Source organism: Anabrus simplex, chromosome 12 (assembly GCF_040414725.1).
Source record: "Anabrus simplex isolate iqAnaSimp1 chromosome 12, ASM4041472v1, whole genome shotgun sequence".
Lineage (NCBI taxonomy): Eukaryota > Metazoa > Arthropoda > Insecta > Orthoptera > Tettigoniidae > Anabrus > Anabrus simplex.
The window spans coordinates 75676262-75692446 of record NC_090276.1 but is presented as its reverse complement, the minus strand read 5'-3'; the positions used below and the strand labels follow the sequence as shown (position 1 = coordinate 75692446).

Genomic DNA, 16185 nt, shown 5'->3' with positions numbered 1-16185 from the left:
GAATGGAGAGTTGCTATAGTAGCCCCTGTATATAAAGGAAAGGGTGATAGGCATAAAGCTGAAAATTACAGGCCAGTCAGTTTGATATCCATTGTATGTAAGCTTTGGGAAAGCATTCTTTCTGATTATATAAGACATGTTTGCAAAATTAATAAATGGTTTGACAGAAAGCAGTTTGGGTTTAGGAAAGGTTATTCCACTGAAGCCCAACTTGTAGGATTCCAGCAAGATATAGCAGATATTCTGGATTCAGGAGGTCAATTGGACTGTATTGCGATTGACTTATCTAAGGCATTTGATAGGGTAGATCATGGGAGACTACTGGCTAAAATGAGTGCAATTGGACTTGACAAAAGAGTGACTGAATGGGTGGCTCGGTTTCTAGGAAATAGAACTCAGAGAATTAGAGTAGGTGAAGCTTTATCTGTCCCTGTAAAAATTAAGAGGGGAATTCCTCAAGGCAGTATTATTGGACCTTTATGTTTTCTTATATATATCAATGATATGTGTAAAGAAGTGGAATCAGAGATAAGGCTTTTCACAGATGATGTTATTCTGTACAGAGTAATAAATAAGTTACAAGATTGTGAGCAACTGCAAAATGACCTCGATAATGTTGTGAGATGGACAGTAGGCAATGAATTGTGAACAAAAAATTCCTGTCTGAGTCTAGAGCCATCCCTGGTAAGGGCCTTCATGGCCTGGAAAGAGTTGGTTGCACTGATATTGCTCCTAACAGCTATTCCGTTATACAGGGTGTTTGATATGTCGCTCCTTATTTTCAAAATGCTGTAACTTTTTAACAATTAGTTATCTGACATTATACACAGGGTAACTGCCTCTCTCAACATGTTGCATAGAACGTTCGTGAGCACAGCGGTGATTGTTTCTTCCAGTTCATCCAAGGTTCTTGGTTTCTGTCAGTAAACCTCTTGTTTTGCCCATCCCCAAAAGAAAATGTCACGGGGCATAAGAACTGGACTGCGAGATGGCCATTTGTGTGGGCCACGTCTGCCAATCCATCGACCTGGAAAACCACTTGTGAATGTCTTTGCACCACCACTGTGCATACAGTGAAGTTGTGCAGTGACGTCCCATGGAGCAATTACTGGCTACACACGATCTTGCATCATTTCCAGATACTTTTGCCATTCACTATTGTGCAGAGTGGAAGATGATGTGATTCCATACCACACCGTTACCTTCAGACGTCTCTGTGCATTTTCAACACAAATGTGCGGATTCTCACTTGCCCAATAATGACAGTTACGTCTGTTTATTGCCTGCTGCCATTTCTTGATGGATACAGTACTTTTGTGTCCATTTCTTGGCACAGGCCAGAGTAAAGTGTAGCTTCCACCGAAGTCCCAGTCTCATCCATGGCTGTGACAATATGGAAGCTGCTGGGATATGGGTATGGCATTCGGAGCACGACTAGTGCATCTGAGTGTTATGAAAGGTGCTGCTCATATAGTCAGTCGTGCTGCAATAGCACTTTCTGACCCAGTGAGGAAAGCAATGGCAAACAATCTCACTCCTCGTCTTGCCTAGTATGCCTCATTTTGGTGCTGCCATTGGTTTTTGCGGTTTCCTTATAACCGCATAACCTTTGGTGGTGCTATTTGAGGATCCAACCAGCCTCTGGGCTGATGACCTAAGAGACAGACGTCTGTTTACAAAACTGCCAATGTGAAACACAGCCTCATCTGACCACAACACATTGTCATATGGTTCTGGCGAATCGTTATGCCATCCCAACAAGATTTCAGCAAAAACCATCCTGTGGTCACAGTCTTCAGGGAACAATTGCTGGATGTAATGTGGCTACCATGTCCTCCAAGAGATATCCTTTCCCAGAATTGTTCTAACCACATGAACTGTTAGACCACTTTTGTGAGCCTCTTGATGCAATGACTTGCGTGGAATCCTAGTAAATATCTCACTAACGGTATCAACATTGGCATCTGTTCTCCAGATCATTGGTGTTTCTAATCTCCTCGCATCAGTGACAATGCTCATTGTTAACAGCTTCTGATGACAATTTTTAATTGCTTTTGCATTTAACATCACATTAGTACCACGTTCAGCCCTCCACCACCTTTGCACGCGTATTACAGATCTCCAAACCTTATATCACACCACTATCTTGGCTCTCTCTTCCACACTTAATTTATGCACCATAATTTACCTGCAACAAAGAAATGTGATGTCAAATGAAACCTTATGGTCTTGGGTGTGTAATGCCTTGGTTTCACTAAAATCAGGTAACTAATAAAAATGTTACAACATTTTGAAAACAGGGAGTGACTTATCAAACACCCTGTATTAACGAGTTTGTCACGATCTGTTCACATACACACGATGGGTACAACAGCTAATTCTGTATGAGAAGCCTCCTTATAAGCTGAGTGTACAGGTAGATACAATGACAGATCACTGTGTTTTCATGTCTGTTTTTGTCTCTTCTTACAACTGCTCCCTCTGTTGTGTGTATATGTACGACTTGATTTGACACTTATTTTTTTCCTTTCCTAAACTTATATTATCCCATTGTTTTGTGTTGCTGCAGTACTCTTTTACCACCTGTCTTCATTCCCACATCAAGACTGAAGATCTCAATAACTAACGAAATTGGGAAGTGGAAACAAGCTTGTCAGGGGCTGATGAGAAAGAGCCCGTCGTAGTGTTTTCATGTTTATCCTTGTCTCCCTGTCACTTGTTTGTTCCTTACAATGACAGGTCGGTGGGCACCCAACAAGTTGATGAGGAGCCCTTTCTGTTTACATCCTGCACACAGAACAATGACTGGTCTACTAATGCACATTTTCAAGCAAGTTTAGCCAGGCTATGCCATCTGAGAAGAGCCTTAGAACCATTGTTTATACCTTCAACTAGTACATGGAAGCCATATAATCCAACGTATTATCAAACAAACCCTACCATTTTGAGTATGACAGTGGCTTGCAAAGGGTAAAGATGGCTGGACATCCAAAAGTGAGAAATCTTAAACCAAAAGAGCAACAGACTGCACAAAGAGGAGTGTATTGACCTGAAAAGCAGACCCTCTTTCCGTGGGACAATGCAAAGAGGAAGTGGAGACGTGGAAAGGTATTATTTTTCACTAAATCATCATACAGTAGAGTCTCGTTAATTCGAACTAATTGGGACTGGAGTCTGTTCGGATTACGAAATTTTTGAATTAACAGGAAAATATTTTCTAATAATAATGTTATTGTTTTTACGTCCCGCTAACTACTTTAATGGTTTCCGGAGACGCCTAGGTACCGGGATTTTCTCCCGCAGGAGTTCTTTTATGTGTCAGTAAATCTACTCGCACGAGGCTGACGTATCTGACCCCCTTCAAATACCACCGGACTGAGCCAGGATCGAACCTGCCAAGTTGGGGTCAGAAGGCCAGCGCCTCAACCGTCTGAGGAAAATAGTTTCTACAATACCGTACAGTACATACTGTAATTTGAAATGGCCATTCTTTTGCAGTTCCCTTAATAAAATACTGTATAAAATTACAGTAGTGTAGTTAAGAACCCGTAGAGGAAAAAATGACAATGAAAATTACATTAGCAAGTGGATGGAAGCTGACTGTCGTCAATTACAAAGAGACCAAGAAACTGTAGCTATGGTGGAGAAAGAATCTGGAGTTGATGAGGAACAGAGTGACGACGAAGAAGACCACAATGAACAACTAGTGTCACATTCAGATGCTGCGGCCGTCTTAGAACTTGCCGTATGCTACGTCGAGCAACACTCCACTGATGTGACGTTTATGAGATGCTGGTTTAACGCTGCATCTTTGAGTAGGTTCCAGTCACTACGGAAAAAGAAACTAACAGACTTTGTAAAGATAAACGACCAGTGATTGATGGTTTATGATCTGTAATTATGTTTACATCTAGTTATTCTAGTAAAATATGACTAATAAAATGCAAGTAAATCTTAATTCTATAATATGTTCTTCCATTTCAATAAGGAGAACTTTTTTAAAAAATTGAATATTAAATCCAGATTAACCGGACTTATTACATGTTATAAATCTCATTTTTGGTCCGTACTGAAAATTTACAGTTCAACAACAATAAAGGTGTTTTAATTTAATCCACCTATTCAATACTTTTATTTTCACTTATAGTGGTTACATAAATAAACTCACAGTTAAATGGGACATGTTTCGCCCTCAATTAAGGGCATCTTCAGCCTAAAAACAATCATCAAGAGTACAACTAATATTAAAAGTGGAAGCTAAAAGTTTAGCTGGTTATTAAAAATCGGGACATAAAAATGTGAAAAATGATACAATATATAAAGATGCTAATGAAAACACTGTCAATGATTAAACTATAATCTTGTCGAAGACTAAAACTTCTTCCATTAAAATTCTAATTAAAACAGTTCATTTAACATGTTAGTGGAATACCAAAGGGGTAATAATATAAAGCCAACGACACGAGGGCGTGAACACAAGCATAAAACATGATTGTCATAAATACAATATGTCCAAGGCCGCTGATGAAAATCGTCAGCATAAAGTGAGACAGAAGCATCAGTTGAAAAATAGAAAGTGGCCCTTAGCACCAGTGGGTAATACTATTGGCTGAAACCTTACCAGGAAATGTCAGTAGATATAGAAATAATGTTTTCTGTAAGAGAAGGAAAAGATGAATTAAGAAGTTGAACGTAAGGAGAGAATTCGGATTACATAAAGTGAAACAGATGAGGACTTACATGTTAGATGAAAGTTGTTATTTTTTATCTACTGTTGTGTTGGTTGCTGCCCTTCTGTTGGCTCTGAGTCTGGTGTTGTAACTGTGCTGCAGAGGCGGCAGTGAACTCGGAGGGGAAGGAATAGGGGAGTGTGGAAGGGAGGAGAGGATGGGTGGAGTCAATTGTGACAAGGCTGACAAAGGGCCGGAGTCAACCGTATTGTTGGAAGTAGGCCTAATATCTGTAGGTATGGGAGGAGTATTAGAGTATGAAGAATTAAATATATTAGGTATCCTAAATTTATTCGAACTAACTGATTTTAATAATTTCGGCATTAATTCATGTAACATACTTTACTGTCCGTGGTTTCATTCTGTTGCTTATTGTAAGTCTGATCTAAATAGATATATAAACTTTCTAATTTGTTCAACATTCTCCCTTTTTCTATGTTTCTAATTATCGCTAGGTCTCTCTCTATGGATTCAAATCTGTGAAAAGATGAATTAAGAAGTTGAACGTAAGGAGAGAATTCGGATTACATAAAGTGAAACAGATGAGGACTTACATGTTAGATGAAAGTTGTTATTTTTTATCTACTGTTGTGTTGGTTGCTGCCCTTCTGTTGGCTCTGAGTCTGGTGTTGTAACTGTGCAAACTCATCGCTGAGTATTTCCTATGTTTTTCCGCATTAACATGTTTCATGTATCTTGTCATAAAACTTCTCCCAGTTTGTCCAACATATGAAAAATTACACTGAGTACATTTGAGTCCGTATACTCCTGATCCCAAATAGCGATTTTTATCATAATTAACTTTTTTATGATTAAAGAATATGGACTGGTTAGTATTAGTAGTTCTAAAAGCTATATTAAAATTATGTTTCTTGAATACGTTAGTAATCTGGTGTATAGCTGGATTATTAAAAGTGAATGTAGCAAACTCAGTTTTTTGTTTCTTTCTGGTATCAGATTCGTGGATAACTTGTTCTTAATTTTATTGATTAATTTGGTGATCATTTCTATTTTGAAACCATTGTGTTTAGCGAGGTACCTAATATAATTTAATTCTTTCTTTAAATTCTTGGGAGATAGAGGGATTCTAAGTGCTCTATAAATCAGACTGTGAAAAGATGCTTGTTTATGTGAATTCGGGTGTAAAGAAAAATTGTTTATAGTTGTAGATGATTGTATCGGTTTTCTAAATATTTGGAAATCAAAAGTGTTAACCTTACGTGTAACTGTTACATCTAGAAAATTCAATGAGTTATTGACTTCGTCCTCTTTTTTGAATTTCAAATTAGGTTCGATTTCATTTAACTTATTTAAGATTTCTTGACTATTAGTGACATCTTTGTTTATGATTACAAATGTATCATCTACATATCTCAACCATAAATCAATTCCTTTAATTTTTGCTATTATTTCATTGTGTTCGATTGAATCCATAAATATGTCGGCAAGGATGCCTGATATTGGGTCATCCATTGCTAATCCATTCTGTTTATAAATATTATTGTTAAATGAGTAATTATTGTCTAATGCGAAATTTAACAATCTAGTGAATTCTTCTACTTCCATTTTACTAAGATTACTATGTTTACAAATATTATCATGAATGATATTAACAGTTTTATCTGTTGGAATATTCGGGAACATATTCACTACGTCATACGAATACATCATCTGGTTAGGACGCACGCCAAATTTAAGCAAAATGTCACACAAGTCAATGGAATTTCTTAATAGTTGTTTATTATTAAAAGTTTAATGTCTTTTCAAAAAATTAGGAATGTATTTGGAGACCTTATACGTGGGAGAATTTCAGCAATTGATAATCGGACGATCGGAATATCTTTTTTATGTATTTTGGGCAAAGCTCTAGTTTCTGGGAGCCTAGGATTCATAGTGACAAGTTTTAATTGTTCTTGTTCGGTAAAGAACGGGGTTTGGATTAACGAAACTCTAGTGTATATCGATTTTTTGTCCAACCCTTGTCCTGTTTCTGTACAGGGTTGGGTATGAGGTGAGACGAATCTGCTGTGGCGGGTTTTTATGACTGGATGCCCTTCCTAACATAAGCCCACCTGGTAGCCATGATCATTAAGGTGTTGAAGTCTAAACAGTCCGACACTGTGGTTAGCCGGTTCGAGTCCCGTTGGTTTAAAAAAATTTAATCACCAGAATGTTGGTAGGAGAGGTGGTGGTATACAATTTCTAACTAGATTGCGTTCCAAAAGGCTGCATTAAATTCCAAACCTTCCGCAGTGCTCATGTGGAGTCAGGGCATGACGCTGTTGATGGTGATTCGTCCATTGAATGGAGACGTTAAGCCTTGAGCAGACGCCTTGGTGCTATTCGACAGGAGTAGGCTACGTGCTGGCACCGGGTTTCACCCTCTCCCTTCCTACTATCATATATCACGTCATTCATTTCGCTCATTAACTCCTCTGATGAGGCTGACGTCAGGAAGGGCATCCGGTCATAAAAACCCGCCACGACAGATTCATCTCACCTCATACCCGACCCCATAGAGAAATGGGACAAGGGTTGAACAAACATGCTCTTCCTGACATCAGCCTCATCAGAGGAGTTAATGAGATGAAATGATAGTAGGAAGGGACAGGGTGTAATCCAGTGCCAGCACATAGCCTACTCCTGTCGAATAGCACCAAGGGGTCTGTTCAAAGCTTAACGTCCCCATCCGACGGATGAATCACCATCAACAGTTTCATGTGCCCTCACTCCACATGAGCACTGCGGGAGGTTTGGAATTTTATTCAGGCTTTTGGCTCACAATCTAGTGATTAAAAATTGTATACCACCACCTCCCTTACCCTGCCGAACATCATTCTGATAACATTTATTTAAACCAACGGGACTCGAACCGGCTAACCACGATGTCAGACTGTTTAGACGTCAATGCCTTAACAATCATGGCCACAAGGCGGGCTTTAAATCATCATACGTCGATTAGCCTTTTAAAAGTATTCAACTGAGGAAAAAAATAGGTAAAACACAGGGTTCATGGTTTTTTTGCAACAGTAATATTATGCAATATGCTTATAAAAGTTTGTACTTTCTTAATTTAAGTTTTCATGAACTTGGAACTCACTCTATAATGTGTTTTAAAAATGTGTAATTTTCTCAACAAAAAAAAAAACAAAAAAAAAAAAAACTAAAATACTATATGCAAAATTGTTGATATTCTAGATCTTAACGATTTTTTTTTAAATTTTTATTTTATTTTATTTTATTTTATTTTATTTTATTTTATTTTATTTCATTTTATTTTATTTTATTTTATTTTATTTTATTTTATTTTATTTTATTTTATTTATAAACTTAAACCAAAGAGACTGCACAGCTGTGCCCTTGGCTGTTTATCTCAAATAGCCAGACTTTGCCCAAGAAGCTCTGCAATTTACCTGGGATCCTATAAAGATTGTAAGAGATATTTCAGTAAATATAATTTAATGGCATGTTATGTGAGAACAAAACCTTCGACAGTGTCACTGCTTCATCAACATAGATTTTCTACATCATCTTTTCATTCTTCCAATTTTGCATCAAAATAAATGTGTTCTTTTTTCTATGGTATGCCTTAGCCTATTCCAGTTTGAATAAACACACAATATTAGTATCCTTTATGCATTTCTATTTGACCATTTTCTCTATGCAGATGTGTGATTTCAATTTCATTAATATTATCAAGGGACATTACCTGACTCAGCTGCTTCAGTATGCTTTTTTTTTTTTTCAAAACTCTATAAAATGCTAAACTTGTGATTTCAGAATGCTAAACATCACCAGCCCTATTACTACAATAGAAATTACCTTTATTAAAGCATCGATGCGTTCTTCCAGTTCTTCGATTTCGTCTGACTTTTGCTGGGTCACCCTTTTGAGATACGCGATGATATCAGCTCGATCCTCGTCCAGCGTGGCGTAATTTTTTTGTAACTCTTCGTTGCTCACTTCCAGTTCGAGACAGCGTGCTTTGAGCCTTGAATATGATTTCATCTATGAGTTAAGTTGAAACACATATAACAGAAGTATTGGAAAGGAATAAACAAGTGCTAAGTCAAGTCATACATAGAAATATAGGAACACAATAGAACAAACTGAAGGTCCCTCGATGAGTGTTAATGCCTGCCCTCCGGATGAAGCCGGGAAGCAGAAATGAGCTCATCAGGGCCTTCGAAGAAGAAATGGGATTGATGAGGAGGGAGCCTAGATGTGGAGATTGTCCTGGTCCTTCTTTTATATTTTCATGTTTGTCCTTGACTCCACTTACTGACCTGCCATTGTGTTCATCCTATTATCCGTTCTATCTCTATATACATGACTTGATAACACAAAGTTACACTTCAAAAGAAAGGTGAGGACGTTACATTTGTTGATCTGTCGACTGCACATTCATGTTCCAAGTGACAAAAGATACTGGTACAAATTGCAGAGACAGACAGCTCATTTATAATCTTTACAAATAGTTTAAAAATCAAGTCAGGAGAAGAATAACACTTGCAAAAAATCCTTCAACAACAAATACGAGTGTAGATTTGGATATAAAAAAATAAGAAAATACTTTGCTGAAATATTTGTCTGAAGTACTTTATTATACAGCAGAGAGAGTTGGACAATAGGTAAAGGGGATAATTGGAAGTTGCTGAAATGTGGATATGGAAGAAGGTGGACAGAGAAGAAAACCAATACACATCCCCTAAAGCAGCGGAATCTAAAACGCTTCACAGTGCATAAATCAGCACAGATGTACACAAGTGGGGATGCACCGTGAAAGAGAGTCGAGACAGACGGTTCTGGTAAACATGCGCGCACATTATGATGAAAAATCTGAGAAGTTGTTTACGCTTATCATTACGACATTCACTTGTGCTTGATTTTAAGACTATTGTTGACTCATGAAAACAACACCCTTGAAAAGGAAAACAGCAATTTATATTTTGTATATTAGCAATATAGGGGCTGCCTGGCCGAGGCGGTAAAGGCGTGCTCGGTTCGCCCGGAAGGACGTGGGTCGAATCCCCGTCAGGAATGACATAGATGTTGATTCCCATAGGGAACTTGAAATATTTGTCCTGAATGAGTAAATTTATAATACCAATATAAAGGTCCGTTATTGGACATTATAAATTTTCCGGCTAACTCATTCCTGGTTGCCTGCGTTTCGCCCTCGTGTGCTAAGTTGGGCTCGTCAGTTGGGACTTAGCACACCTCCCAAGACGCAAGGCTAGTGCATACCGTGGAGGCCACTGCATAGGCTACTTGAAGCCACCAGCAGTGCCAATGCACTATGAGAGCTATGTCTCATTTCCAAAAAATTTGATGCCTGCCTGGCCATCAGATGACATAGATGTTGATTCCCATAGGGAACTTGAAATATTTGTCCTGAATGAGTAAATTTATAATACCAATATAAAGGTCCGTTATTGGACGTTATAAATTTTCCGGCTAACTCATTCCTGGTTGCCTGCGTTTCGCCCTCGTGTGCTAAGTTGGGCTCGTCAGTTGGGACTTAGCACACCTCCCAAGACGCAAGGCTAGTGCATACCGTGGAGGCCACTGCATAGGCTACTTGAAGCCACCAGCAGTGCCAATGCACTATGAGAGCTATGTCTCATTTCCAAAAAATTTGATGCCTGCCTGGCCATCAGATGACATAGATGTTGATTCCCATAGAGAACTTGAAATATTTGTCCTGAATGAGTAAATTTATAATACCAATATAAAGGTCCGTTATTGGACATTATAAATTTTCCGGCTAACTCATTCCTGGTTGCCTGCGTTTCGCCCTCGTGTGCTAAGTTGGGCTCGTCAGTTGGGACTTAGCACACCTCCCAAGACGCAAGGCTAGTGCATACCGTGGAGGCCACTGCATACGCTACTTGAAGCCACCAGCAGTGCCAATGCACTATGAGAGCTTTGTCTCATTTCCAAAAAATTTGATGCCTGCCTGGCCATCAGATGACATAGATGTTGATTCCCATAGGGAACTTGAAATATTTGTCCTGAATGAGTAAATTTATAATACCAATACAAAGTCCCAACTGACGAGCCCAACTTAGCACACGAGGGCGAAACGCAGGCAATCAGGAATGAGTTAGCCGGAAAATTTATAATGTCCAATAACGGACCTTTATATTGGTATTATAAATTTACTCATTCAGGACAAATATTTCAAGTTCCCTATGGGAATCAACATCTATGTCATCTGATGGCCAGGCAGGCATCAAATTTTTTGGAAATGAGACATAGCTCTCATAGTGCATTGGCACTGCTGGTGGCTTCAAGTAGCCTATGCAGTGGCCTCCACGGTATGCACTAGCCTTGCGTCTTGGGAGGTGTGCTAAGTCCCAACTGACGAGCCCAACTTAGCACACGAGGGCGAAACGCAGGCAACCAGGAATGAGTTAGCCGGAAAATTTATAATGTCCAATAACGGACCTTTATATTGGTATCCCCGTCAGGAAGTCGTAAAATTTAAGAAACGAGATTTCCACTTTCGGAGGTGCATATGGCCATGAGGTTCATTCAGCCTACAACAAAAATTAGTACCAGGTTAATTCCTGGGGGCAAAGGCGGCCGCGTGTAGAGCTAACCACTCTACCCCATCACGTGCCGAGGTTAACAATGGTGGAAGCCTTTACCTTCACTCCTCCAAGGTCCTTCATGGCCTATACGAAGGTGACTTTGCTTTGCTTTGCTACATTAGCAATATGCTTGCCAACGTATAAACATACGAATATCCATTATATTTAGTCTAACAGTCAATTTGTTCTTTATGCTATGTGGCACAATGGTATTTTGCGCCTTTTGTACACACACATAAAAAAAACTATTATGAGTTTACTGGATCAAATGGCTCATAATTACAGCAACCATAATTTTGACGTAAAATTATTCGTTGTTCTTTCATAGCCCCTCTCTTCATATAACACATGATTTGATTGACAAGCTTAATTTTTATAAAATATAATTTTGTATTTCTCACCATTTCTGCTGAAAAATCAATGACGCCTGTCCTCTAAAGTTGTGATGGGCAAGGAGACTTCCATGACGTGCGAAGGGATGGGGAAGTAAAGACGGACAGGAAGGGAGGTGGAGCTATGCTGGCCGGTGATTCTGAGTCGCACACTGTGCGGAAATCTCAACACCGCTGCCTTAAAGGAGGCGAAGGAAAAGAAATCAAGAAGAGAAAAACTCAGTTTGTAAGTCGCATAATAAGACACAACCAATTTTAGGAAGAGATAACTGAAGGAAAGATTCTGGGGAAGAAAGAAGTACACGCTTGAAATAAAAAGCAGGATGGGTTACAAAAGTTACGGAGGACTGAAGAAACTGGCCAGCAATAGGAAAGAATGGTTGCAGCGAGAAGAGCATTCATCTAGTTCTAAACACCTCGTTTTGTAAGAAGAAAGCCACTGACAATGGACGTTTCATTCAGAGCCCTCATTGGGAGTATTATTTTTTCGCTTTTCTTGTTTAAGTCACATTTTCTTCAATAGAAGAGTATGAATACTTGAAAAGTAAATAAAATAAATTAAATGGATCCTCTCAGCTAATTTTATTTATTATTATTATTATTTTCCCTTTTTTAACTAGTGAACTGACCACTTAGAATCACGTTACAACCTCATTTCTTTCTCATTATTGTTATTATTACTATTATATTTCTTTTTTTCCTGATGCTAAGTCTCTGGAATACTTTTCCTTTCACTTAACCCTCTCCCGCCCATAGCGTAGTAATGCGTAGCGCGAAAGCTTAGGGCCTCCCGCCCATAGCGTAGTAAAGCGTACTTGTACTTCTAGTCGCATGTATGAGCCATCTATCAGCCAATAGACAAATATAACTTACTGTTACTAGCATGTGCACTTCCTAGAGACCAAAATATTAGTTTTTTCCTTTTAAAACCTTAGCAGGCGTATTAGAACACGAAATACGGAAGGCAGTGACATATTGTAAACAAACACGTCGACGTTTAATTCGTGTGAAAATATTTTATGCGATAACGACATTGAACGTTTGGTGAACGATAATTCTGACTGTGAAACTGTTAGTAGTGGCTCAGGTGAACTCAGTGAAGTGGAAAGTGAAAATGAAAGTGACGATATTTCAGGAAATGACGACGTACACATGCGTGATGTAGATTGTAGGTCTAACTTTCAGTGGACAAATACATTGTCTTACGTCGAACCGGCGGACTTTACTGAAGAGGCAGGACCTTACCATTCTCTTCCTGTGGCTAGTACAGCATTAGAGTATTTCTCCCTTATATTTGATGAAAACATTTTCGTATTAATTGTTCAATAGTTTTTGTACAATATACATTTTTATAAATATCTGCATTATCTTAATGACGGCTGAAAAGAATTGCTTTAATTCTGGGGAAAACATGCATTTTAATATGGGCGGGAAAGGGTAAAATATGCAGAATCTGCAGGGTGTAAAAACACTCCCCAGCCCCAGCACTTGAACAAATCAGATCCTGCTCCTGCTGCATTGTCGTGCAAGTGACGTAAGGAGAAGACGCAGATTGTCGGAGGACACCAGATGTGGGAACAAGGGATTGGATGGAGATGGGGGAAAGTGGTGATTGGAAGTAGAAGATTGGAAGTGTAGGCCGGGGACGTCGACGAGGTGAGGTTGGTCGATTCAAGGATTGGGGAGGAGAGCGGGAATGTTCAACGCGGTGGTGACGGCCATAGAGGTATAAGCCATGATGGACGAGGTGGTGAACGTCGTCGGGTGTCGGTAGATGGAGCCGCAGCAGGTATGTAGGTCCATCGGTGTTGAAGATTCGGGAGGCGCGTTGTATCGGGAGTCCTGATTGGCGAAGGGTATGAGCGATGAGATCAGAAGGGAGACTAGGGTCTACCCCACAGACGACGCAGCTGGAAATTGGCTGTTGTTCTGGCGCCTATCATCGCCACCACCACCGCACTTCTCCTCCTTTTATCACCTCCTCGCTCTCCACTTTTTCCCTAGCACTACTCTTTAAATCTAGTATCTCTGTATAGCTGTATGATTCACTTGTATTGTACTTCATTCATAATCTACTAATAAAGGCATATGTATCATTACACCTCACTTAGCTAAGAGCCCTCCACCTCCCATATTCTTTCACATCACCTTTTCCCAACTCCCACTTTCCACACAGCTCCTCCTCCCCGCCCAAGCTCTCGGCCAGAGGGAGGGCGTAACCCTTCAGGTGGCCCGCCCCACCCCTTCTGGGTGGGGAATGAAAACTTTTTGCACGCACGCATTCACCTGCATACACCCCAGCATCATTGGGTAGGGTCTGACACATCCCACTCTGACGAGTCTAGTGTCAGACCTAAGACGAAATGCTGGTTAATAGAGCAAACACCTGAAAAGCCATACATCTAATTTTTTATCTGATTTTTGATATGCTCTATTGGTGGAAAAATTTCTAATTCCCTCCATGGGAATTTAGAATTTCCATTTGGAATTGCTAGGCGGGCATTAATTCCATTGTGGAGTTTTATCTCCCGTATGCAGTTATCAGACTGTGCCTCATAAATAGGCTTCTGATAAATTCAACTGCATACACCCCAGCATCAGTGGGTAGGGTCTGACACATCCCACTCTGACGAGTCTAGTGTCAGACCTAAGACGAAATGCTGGTTAATAGAGCAAACGCCTGAAAAGCCATACATCTAATTTTTGATCTGATATTTTCCATTACCGAACTGAACGCCAGCATTCGGCAGCCAGATAACCCTAGTGATCTCCTGGATTAAAACTCATCACAATGACAAAATCTAATGGAAATGGTCCCTCTAAGGGCCCGCTATGTAGAAATCTAGGACCAATGATCAGAATTCTCCAGCACAACATAGAAGGAATGAGTCGAGCTAAGGGCGAGCTACTATTGAGAATATGCCTTGATAAAAATATTGATTTGATTGTTATCCAGGAAACTCATGCAGCTGATGAAGATCAACTGCATTCTAGAGGAAAAATTCCTGGCTATGATCTTTTAGGAGCTACATTCCATCATGCATATTGGGTCGCAACATATGTCAGACGCTGTTGGAAATGCCTCGCTGTGCACTACAAGTACTGCTGAAAACATCCCCTCTGTGATCAGCAGAATAGGAGACATTTCAGTCACTAATGTGTATAAAGCTCCAGCTGAGCAATGGCCCCCTAGTGTTCTCCAACACCAGCCACATCCAGCTGTCTACCTCGGAGATTTTATCAGTCATCATGAACAATGGAGATACACTTCTAGTGATGAGAATGGGGAATCTTTGGTTTCATGGGCTGAGGATCACAACCTCCATCTTATTTATAATGCTAAAGATCTCTGCACTTTTAGATCAGCAGCATGGGGACGAGAGTATAATCCTGATTTGTGTTTTGTGTCTACTAACAACTGCACCCCCCTACCAGTTACGCGAAAAGTTCTCTCAGTTCTCTCCAGCTTTCCTCATAGCCAGCACCAGCCACTTGTAATAGAGATCGGAATAAAAGTCCCTATTCTTTCAACTACTCCTTATCCATGCTGGAACTTCCGAAAGGCAAATTGGCCTGCCTTTAATGAACAACTTGATAAGGTATTGGGATGGATTCCCCCAACAAGTGACAACTATATAAGAGATTCACAGGTGCCGTAATAAGCACAGCAAAGAAGTTTATACCTAGGGGTTATCGAAAGGAATATATTCCTGGATGGAGCGAAGCTAGCGAAGAACTGTATCAAGAATTCCAAACAAGTGGAGACAAGAACACAGCTGATCAACTATTACACAGCCTGGACACTGCTCGCTGACAGAAATGGACAGAAACAGTTGAAAACCTTGACTTCAAGCAGGAAGGCATGGTCCTTGTTAAGGAAATTAGGAGATGGGAGCCGAGTAGCTCGAGACATTATTCCTATAAACCCCAATAAAGTTGCATCTCATATCGTGTCAAGTTCAAATGCTCCGATAGATCGGACCACTACAATCAAAAGGGAAATCAGAGCCTTGAAAACAGACAGTCTTGAAGGCAGCAGATTTTCTTGTCCATTCTCTTGAGAGGAAGTTGCTACAGCTTTAAAAGATGTGAAATCAGGAAAAGCCCCTGGTTTCGATAGCATTCACTCAGAATTTTTAGTGCATGCTGGGAAATATTCAATGATCTTGTTAGCAAAGTTCTACTCCAATATCTTAAAAACAGGGTCCATCCCTCGACTTCTGAAACAGACAAAGATCGCCATTCTCAAACCAGGTAAATCTTGTAAAAATCCTCAAAGCTACCACCCAATTGCACTTCTGAGTGTGGTTTTCAAATTACTGGAGAGACTTCTTTACAACAGAATTGGCTCAGTAGTTCTTGACCATCTACCCATTGAACAAGCGGGCTTTCGCCCAAATCGAAGTTGCACAGACCAGGCTCTCTCTCTGACTACACATATTGAAGCTGGTTTTCAAAATCAACTAA

The 16185-nt window shown here is 39.8% G+C and overlaps 1 protein-coding gene across 1 annotated transcript in view; it reads right to left on the bottom strand.

The window, feature by feature from the left end:
* LOC136884154 (cilia- and flagella-associated protein 157) overlaps positions 1–16185 on the bottom strand; it is a 140505-nt gene that overhangs the window by 89289 nt on the left and 35031 nt on the right. The window contains exon 3 of the mRNA XM_067156195.2: positions 8553–8721. Coding sequence (XP_067012296.2) covers positions 8553–8721 — 169 coding nt within the window. The remainder of the gene's footprint in view (positions 1–8552; positions 8722–16185) is intronic.